Source organism: Vicia villosa, linkage group LG6 (genome assembly GCF_029867415.1).
Source record: "Vicia villosa cultivar HV-30 ecotype Madison, WI linkage group LG6, Vvil1.0, whole genome shotgun sequence".
NCBI lineage: Eukaryota > Viridiplantae > Streptophyta > Magnoliopsida > Fabales > Fabaceae > Vicia > Vicia villosa.
This window is the reverse complement of record NC_081185.1, coordinates 142556161-142566049: the sequence shown is the minus strand read 5'-3', so window position 1 is coordinate 142566049 and position 9889 is coordinate 142556161. Positions and strand designations below refer to the sequence as shown.

Genomic DNA, 9889 nt, shown 5'->3' with positions numbered 1-9889 from the left:
AATGGTTCTAACAATAGGATTTGTGTGTTCAATTGTGTACAAACTCACAATTGCTCAAAATATCTAGCGTATAGAGAAAAGAGTCACTGAGTGAAATGTACATATGAAACATCATTTTCTTTTTTCAATGCAAAGTCAATTTCGTTAGATTATTTTTCCTACACTTTATTGTTTTGTCGAAGTCATTTTACATTCTTTTCCATTTTTTACAAACCTTTTCTATATTACTTTATTATATCAAACTCTTTACTTTTAATTAGAAAGTACAACAAACTTTAAAAATTTAGAAACATATGTCATATAATCAATTTAGTCGATTCTGCAAACAACCAAATCACCATTTAGAATACTAGCGTTTTTTTTTTACCAAAATTCAAGGTAAACAAATTGGCACGTCCACTGGGACCATGTATCAAAGTTAATTTTTTCTTTTAGTTGCATATAAAAGTTGTCTATTCTGAAAACTTTTGAGTCTTAAGTGTGTATGAGATTGTGGAGTGGTATAATTTTGAAAGATTTCCCTAATAGAATGAAAAGAAAGTATATTATGATGGTAAATCCAAGAAATAACAACAAACTAATACAACAACGGAAGGTATAGTCACTGCGAATTCGAGTGACGCAATCGCTTCCACAGTCAGTACAGAAGCTATACCATTGACGATGCAAAGTGGGGCAATATTATCCCCAACGACTACACAGAGTTATCTTGTGATTCCTAGGCTGTTAGGGGCTAGTGATTTTAGGCCCTTCATGCCCAGTTTCACAATGCCTTTAAATGGTCGTGAGCAACCTTATGGTATGCCAACATCAATGACGGCAGACTTGTATAACAACTCTTCGACATTTGGTGACCAGGCGACAACCATTTTTTTGCCTTCAAATGGTCGAGAACAATCTTATGGTATGCCAACATCGATCAATACGGCAGGCCTGTATAACAATCCTTCGACATTTGGTGACTAGACGACAACCACTTGTTCGCCTTTAAAAGGGTCGGATTCGACCGTTAACAATTTAGGTCGAATTTGTATGCCTTCGAGAATGGGCCTTTCTTCCCAGGCAATTCCTACTTTCACCAATAATTGTGTAGCGGCGTTAAGACAACAAATGGACGGAAGCAACCACAATATGGTTAATATGCTTACCCGACAAATGGGTACAATTTTTAATTCTCTAATTCATAACACAAATCAGACCAGCCAACAATTAGCAACGCAGATGACTCGAATTGCTGATTTCTTTAGCGCCCCTCAAGAGCAAGTTCTACCTATTGTACAACACAACCAATTATGCTTGTTCGAACTGAAGGTGTGCTTTTGGAAGAAACTGTTAACCAAGACCTTGCGGGATTAATTCGGGGCAATAATTTGCTCCCCGGGTGTTCAAACAGTACTTAAAGAAGTCGATAACCTGCAAGTTATATTGGTCAATTAAGACCAAAACGTTGAATAAGTGGTTCACCGAATTCGAGAAGATGATTTGACCGGAGAGAATAATCTGAATGTCTTGTTCAAAGACTTCCCTATTTTATGTGAAAGTTAATATCTTTGTCACTCTTTTTCCTTGTAAATACTCAATACCCAACTTGGCGAGTCTTTTTCGGTTTTTCCTCGTGTAAAAAATCCAATAAATATAGTAAAATTTCTAGAAGAAACCCATTACCGCATTATTTCTTATCCAAAGTCAACTTGCCCATAGTAAAATTACGACTAGAATTTCAGAGCCGACACAACAGTTATTGGATTAGAAATCGTAACCAAATCATGCACGTTATTGTCTAATAAATGAATCATTATAAAAATCAATATTACAGGTAGTATGTGTTTTAATCTTATTTTCATGAATGTGTGGCTACTTGGTGACGGTAGAGAACCCTGGAAGTAACAAATTGTTAAACTCTGACTCTGTGTCATGCATGATGCAACTATATCTTGCCAGTTGCCACAACAGAACCTATCTTAATCAGCTGAAGCTGTATAAATAACAATATTTTTCATTCTCTAATCTCATTAAAAAATGGCATCAACCACTGTGCTATGCTTAACCTTGCTTCTGGTACTCCTATCCAGTGTAATCTCAGAGCTATGCAACCCACAAGACAAGAAAGCGTTACTCCAAATCAAGAAAGACCTCAACAACCCTTACCTTCTAGCCTCATGGAACCCAGACACAGATTGTTGCGACTGGTACACTATCGACTGCGACCTCAAAACGCACCGCATCATCTCTCTCACTATCTTTGACTCCACTGCACGCAGTAATTTCTCAGCCCAAATCCCTCCCTCCGTGGGCCTTCTTCCATACCTAGAGACTCTCGAGTTTCACAAACTTCCTAACCTGACAGGCCCGCTCCAGCCCGCCATTGCCAAACTCACCAACCTCAAGAATCTCCGTATCAGTAACACAAACTTGTCAGGCACGATTCCTTCCTTTCTATCCAAACTCACAAACCTCACGTTTTTGGATCTTTCCTTCAACAACCTCACCGGTTCAATCCCCGGTTCACTCTCACAACTTCCCAACCTCTTCTCACTCCAATTAGACCGTAACCATTTAACCGGTTCGATCCCTTCCTCGTTTGGTTCTCTTAAGTCCTTAGCTGGTATCGACCTCTCTCATAACAACCTCACCGGGCCCATTCCATCATCGTTTGTGAACCTCATCTCCACAACCTCACTTGACTTATCGCGAAACAAGCTTGAAGGAGATTAGAGCTGTCAAATAAGCCCAATTTTTCAAAGCCCCAATATTTTAGCCCCACTAAAGCCCTATTTTACTAAGCCCTTTGTTAATGAAAAATTTTTTAGGCCCCATAATTTTAGGCCCCTTAATTAATGTGTTATTTTTGGGCCCTATTGAGGGGCCTTATTTTGTTTCAAAAATTTCATTTCTAGTTCCAATATGGATTATTAATCTTGTAAACAAAGATATCTATAACTATATATATGCCTACTTTTATTCCAATTATACCCTTTAAAATCATTTTATTTACTTTAAACAAAATAAAACTGTTTTAGTATGTCACTAAAAAAACTGTTTTTGTTTTTGGGTGTTTATTATAAAACGCACGGTAAAACTCAAGTTGAACTTTATTTTCCAATTCTATTTCTTTCTCTTACAGTTAAAAAATTGAAAACCCAGTAGTCCTTTTTTTTTTCTTACATCCCTTCCTCTTTATCTTCTGTCTTAAACTTTTTTTCTTTTACTTTTCAATTCTCAATTTTCTTTTTTTTTTTTATAAATCTATTATTATAGAAATTATTTCTAAAACCAATATTACATCAACTAAACCTGCACATCTTCTTCTTCAAATTTAAAGTTGTTCACATGTGACTTAATATTAAATGGAATGGTCAAGTATAATAATGATCCATTAAAAAAAATATGCATCATTTTAAGGAAGGTTATTTGACAATTTATTTATCTTTTTAGGTTGATATATATATATATATATATATATATATATATATATATATATATATATATATATATATATATAATTTAGTGAGTTTTAATGGATTTTATTAGTGAGTTTTATCTTTGTAATCCATATTGGATTAGTTTGCATTCTCACTTCACTTTTAATAGTGAGTTTTATCTTTGTAATCCTCCTCCTTCACTTTAAACGAATTTTTTATTTTTTTGTTGAAAAAACTTTTTTAGTTTTTTCTAAAAAGTTGTTTTTTTAGTTTTAGAATTTCTTTAATGCAATTTTTTAATTTTTAAAAAAAAAAACTTTTTTAAAAAACTTTTTATTTATTTCTAATTTTTAGTATATTTATTTTGTTTAAAAGTTATTAATTTTTGAATTTTTTATTATTTTATTTTTTAAATTAAAATTTTAATTTTATTTGATTTGGGGCCTAATGGCCCTCTTTTAAATTTTGGGGCCTTTTAAGTTTGGGCCCTATGTGTTTAAGGGCCTATTATTTTTGAATTTTTTTTAGGCCCCATTTTTATGGGGCTGGGGCTCAAATTAATTGGCCCCATAAATTGACACCTCTAAAGGAGATGCGTCTGTGATTTTCGGGTCCAACAAGTCTTTCCAAATTGTGGACTTATCTAGGAACAACTTATCGTTCGATCTGTCGAAGGTGGAGTTTTCTGAAAGCTTGACGTCGTTGGATCTTAATCATAATAAGGTGTTTGGGAAGCTTCCTCAGGGGTTGACTGCACTGAATCTGCAGTTCCTGAATGTGAGTTACAATAGGTTGTGCGGTCAGATTCCGGTGGGTGGAAAATTGCAAAGTTTTGATATTTATGAATATTTTCATAATAAGTGTTTGTGTGGCTCTCCTCTTCCTGAGTGTACTTGATCTAGCTAGCTTGTGCATCTATAGATCATGTATGCTACGGGTTGACTTGAATTACTTCAATAAAAACCTTGTATAAGGCATCAAATAAATAAATAAGAACGTGATGAATTTTCAGTGTCGAGTGTATATTTCAATAGTACCTTTATGCTGGTTAATTAGTGAACCGTTCTTTGGAACAATGTTTGGGGCTATGTTTTGACTGTTGGAACATACAAATTAAATTAGGGCATCTTTAATGGGAAAAAAGATGAATTGAAGAAGATGAAGATTAGAGAATGAAGAGAAATAATAGAGAGAGAGAGTAATTGAGGGTGAGATAGTGAATTGGCATTAACCACAAAATAGGAGTAGTGAGCTCCTTATATAGTACAAGTTACAAATGATTGGAATGATTTAAAACACCCTAAAACAAACAGAAAAACAGTTGGGCTTCAGTGTAACCGGTTACGGCAAACAGCGTAACCGGTTACGCAAACGCAACATCTACAGTGAATCTGTTTCACGGGTTCGTAACCGGTCACGGTAACAGGCGTAACCGGTTACGCCAACTGAAGTGCTAAAAACAGTAGTTTCAACACACCACCTCACTTCAGTTGGTCCAAGTCCACCATGTTCAGCTTCCTTCTGAGCCTTTTGAACACCTCATTTGTCACACCCTTGGTCAATAAGTTAGCTACTTGATCTTCGCTTCGACAATATCCCAATCGTAACTTTCCATCGCTCACTAACTCCCTCAAATAATGAAACCGCATCTCTATGTGCTTGCTTCTTCCATGTGCAATCGGATTCTTCGCAAGGTTCATCGCAGAGACATTATCAACAAGGAGAGTAATAGCCTCACCCTCACTACTATTAAGCTCCTTCAATAGATTCATAAGCCACATGGCTTGGCAAGCACACAACGATGCCGCAATATACTCGGCCTCACAAGATGAGAGTGCTACCACCGGTTCCTTTTTCGAACACCAAGAGATTGGGGTTCTACCTAGCATAAAGATGTATCCAGCCGTTGACTTTCTATCATCCTTATCACCACACCAATTGGAATCGGTGAAACCAAGTAAATCACACTTTCGGCTCGTATCCGATGCCGGAAAGAGAATTCCACAACCAAGAGTCCCTTTAATATATCTAAGGATCCTCTTGACAGCTGCCATATGAGATACCTTTGGTCTCTCCATGAATCTACTCGCAATACCGACACTAAATGCCAAGTCCGGTCGCGTATTGCACAAGTACCGCAATGATCCAATCAATCTTCGATATTGAGTTGGATCAACATCTTGCTCATCCTTACTCTTGGACAGCTGTAGCCTTGCTTCACATGGTGTAATGGCAACATTACAATGTTCCATTTCACACCTCTTCAAGATCTCAAGTGCATACCTCCTTTGGTGCATGAGCAGTCCCGTTTTTGACCTTTGGAACTCTATGCCAAGGAAGTATTTCATGATTCCAAGGTCCGTCATCTCAAACTCACTCATGAGTTCCTTCTTGAACCTTGAAATACTCTCCTCACAGCTGCCGGTAATCAAGAGATCGTCCACATATAAGCAAAGAATTATCACTCCATCCTTAGCATTTGATCTCACATATACACCATGTTCGGACACACACCGCTTAAAATCAATGTCAATAAGGAAGCCATCTATGCGTTTGTTCCAAGCTCTTGGAGCTTGTTTCAAACCATACAAGGCTTTATGCAACTTGTAGTATCTCATCTCTTGATTCTTTACTTCAAAACCAGGGGGCTGTCCAACATAAACTTCCTCATCAAGTGGACCGTTCAAAAATGCAGATTTGACGTCCATTTGATAAACGCTCAAATTGTTGTTGTTTGCAATACCAACAACCAATCGGATGGTCTCAAGCCTAGCCACAGGAGCAAACACCTCCTCAAAGTCTATTCCTTCACGTTGCAAAAATCCTTTCGCTACTAATCGAGCCTTATACTTGATTATCTCGCCCTTCGGATTTGCTTTCACTTTAAAGACCCAACGGACACCAATTGGGTTTTTACCATGAGGTAGATCAACTAACTCCCAAGTACCATTTTTCTCGATTGATTCCAGCTCCTCTTTCATTGCACAAATCCATTTTGGATCCCTTAGAGCCTCCTCCGTATTCACCGGTTCGGATTCGGCCATAAGCGCAAAATGAACGAAATCACCTTCATTATTAACTTCGTTATCTTGGAATCTCTCGCATTCTTGGAGTCTAGAAGGCAACACCCTTTGCCTTGTTGATCTTCTACGGTGTTCTTCAGTTTGAACATCATTTGGAGGCTGCGGAACTGTTTCGGGACTGACTGGATCATCAAAAAATACAGCAGCTGGAGTTTTGTTCTGCTCGTAACCGGTTACGCCTGTATGTACTGGCTGGCCGTAACCGGTTACGCTGTTCTCTGCAGAATTCTTGCCCTGTTTTTCCTGTCCGTAACCGGTTACGCCAGTTTGTACTGGCTGGCCGTAACCGGTTACGCTGAGACTGCTGCTGTTATTTTCTTCAAAAATAACATCTCGACTAATTTGAATCTTCCGATTTCTCGCATCGAACAGTTTGTAACCGCCTGTAGAGTGATATCCAACGAATATCATTTCTTCTCCCTTGTCGTCCAACTTCTTTCTCAATTGTCCCGGCACATGTTTATAAGCCACCGAACCGAATACACGCAAATGACTTAGATTCGGTTTGAATCCACACCAAGCCTCTTCCGGTGTAAGCTTCTCAAGCTTCTTTGTAGGATAACGATTCAATAAGTATGTGGCTGTAGAGACCGCTTCTCCCCATAGTTCCTTCGGTAGACTTTTACCGCTTAACATGCTTCGAACCATGTTCATAATCGAGCGATTTTTCCTCTCGGCAATACCATTTTGCTGCGGCGTATAGGGTGGTACAACCTCACGCACTATACCCTCATCATCACAATACTTCCCAAACGCAACCGAGGTATACTCACCTCCACCGTCCATTTTGAGAACTTTCAACTTACGACCGCATTGCCTCTCCGCCATGGACTTAAACCTCTTGAATACATCAAACACCTCATCCTTTCTCTTGATGACGTAAGTCCACAACTTTCTACTAAAATCGTCAATGAACGTGACAAAATATCGATTGCCACCAAATGTGTCCACTTGCATAGGTCCACAAACATCGGAATACACCACCTCAAGGTGTGCATTGGTCCTATGACCCGCATCCTTGCTAAAACTTCCTTTGTGTTGTTTTCCTTTCACACATTCCTCACACAACTCAGCTGGAACGTTAATGTGTGGCAGCCCGGTAACCATACCTTCTTGTTGCAACGCTTTGAGATCACGAAAATTCAAGTGACCGAGACGATAATGCCATAACCACTCCTCTCTACTTACAGCTGTAGCTAAGCACCTATGCTCCAATACTTTCAGCTCAACTTTGAAAGTCCTATTGGTAGCCATGGGAGCCTTTAGGATCAACACTCCACTAGCATCAACAACCCGCAAGATCTTATCTTCCAACCGTATATTGTAACCTTTTTCGAGCAATTGACCAATACTCAAAAGATTACACTTAATACCTGGAATATATAGCACATCCTTGATCATAGAATGTCCACCATCCTTTTTCTCGATCAACACATCACCGACACCTTCGGCCATGAGAGTGGAATCGTCCGCAAACTTCACTTTGTTTTTCGCCACTTGATTGATTTGCACAAACCAATCTCTTCTTCCCGTCATATGCGTTGAACATCCGGAGTCTAAGTACCACTCCTCTTTGCCTTGAGTTCCATCATGAACCGAAATCATCACATTTTGTTCCGAACTCAAAACTGTCGCTTTTTCTGCAGCTGCTGCAGCTGCTGTCCAGCACCTCTGTCATGCCTTCGCACTCATCGGTAATCATCATTAAGAGTGTGGCTTCATCATCCACCTCTTGCCTAGCAACCTTGGCTTCATCCCCTTTAGTTTCAAGCTGTTTAGCACCACACTTTGCTTGAAAATGCCCAAGTTTCTTGCATTTCCAGCATTGTATTTTGCTCATGTCTCTTGGTTTTCCACCTCTCGCGTTGCTCCGATCACCATAACCGTTTGAGTTGCTGCTCTCACCCTTTTGTCCCTTCGAATGTTTAGGTTCACCATCGCCTTGCTTCCCTTTCGAAGGCCATTTCCCTTTCGAACCTTTACTCCTTTCATTGAAACGAACTTGCAAAGCTAACTCCGCCTTTGCCTTATCGCTTCCTCTCTCGTCCATTCTTTGTTCATGTGCTTCTAGGGAACTTTGAAGCTCATCCTTGCTCAGCGACGTAAGGTCCTTCGACTCTTCAATAGCAACCACAATGTTGTCGAATCTTGACGTCAACGAACGTAAGATTTTTGACACAACATTCTGCTCTAAGATCGTTTCCCCACACGACTTGATTTGATTCACTAAGCGCGTAATGCGCGTCACATAATCATTGATCGTTTCCTTCTCTTCCATTTGCGTTAACTCGAATTGCCTCTTGTGAGTTTGTAACCTCACAATCTTTGCCTTCGCAGCCCCAACATATGCTTTCTCAAGAATTAACCAAGCTTGCCTCGCGGACTCGCAATCACCGACCTTTTCGAAATTATCACCATCGACACAAGAGTGTATCAAGAAGAGAGCTTTGTAATCTTTCTTCTTCTCTTCCCTGAAAGTGGCTTGATGTGCAGCTGTAGGTTCAGCCCCAAGAGGTGTGACACCATTGTTGACGATATCGAGAACTTCTTGATATCCAAACAAGACCTTCATTTGTTTGGACCACTTGTCGTAATTCTTCGAATCAAGAATCGGTAAATTGGATGGGATTCGATCATTGGTACTCATTGTTGCAGCGGAATCGGATCAGAACCAGTGCTCTTGATGCCAAATGTTGGAACATACAAATCAAATTAAGGTATCTTTAATGGGAAAAAAGATGAATTGAAGAAGATGAAGATTAGAGAATGAAGAGAAATAATAGAGAGAGAGAGAGAGAGAGAGAGAGTAATTGAGGGTGAGATAGTGAATTGGCATTAACCACAAAATAGGAGTAGTGAGCTCCTTATATAGTACAAGTTACAAATGATTGGAATGATTTAAAACACCCTAAAACAAACAGAAAAACAGTTGGGCTTCAGTGTAACCGGTTACGGCAAACAGCGTAACCGGTTACGCAAACGCAACATCTACAGTGAATCTGTTTCACAGGTTCGTAACCGGTTACGGTAACAGGCGTAACCGGTTACGCCAACTGAAGTGCTAAAAACAGTAGTTTCAACATTGACACCTCCAGAAGTTTTTTATGTGAAAATTTAGAAACTTTTGTGAGTGATGTTCCATCTATCTTATCTTTGTCATATATTAAGTTTTAGATGTTTAATTGACGAGATTTGGATTCTTCATTGAAAAATTTAAAGAAATATTTATAATTATTCTCTTGAATTCAAGGAAAAAATATAATTATTTCATGAGATTGTATTAGTCAATTTCTTATCTAAGTGGAAATTAATTGAACAAATGCATCATTCATTATGCTAGCATAATCTCAATCTTAATTATTTGGTTCATGGTTTATGGCTTAT

At 38.7% G+C, this 9889-nt stretch overlaps 1 protein-coding gene across 1 annotated transcript; it reads left to right on the top strand.

Moving 5' to 3' along the window:
• Positions 1–1931: 1931 nt before the first annotated feature.
• LOC131610292 (polygalacturonase inhibitor-like) lies at positions 1932–2967 on the top strand. Its single transcript, XM_058882197.1, has one exon. It carries the CDS (start codon positions 2020–2022, stop codon positions 2713–2715), a length of 696 nt encoding a protein of 231 aa, XP_058738180.1. The 5' UTR covers positions 1932–2019; the 3' UTR covers positions 2716–2967.
• The last annotated feature ends 6922 nt before the right edge of the window (positions 2968–9889 follow it).

What these genes read in the sequence shown, in the direction of transcription:
- LOC131610292 (XM_058882197.1), top strand. Translation starts at nt 2,020, where the DNA reads ATGGCATCAACCACTGTGCTATGCTTAACCTTGCTTCTGGTACTCCTA.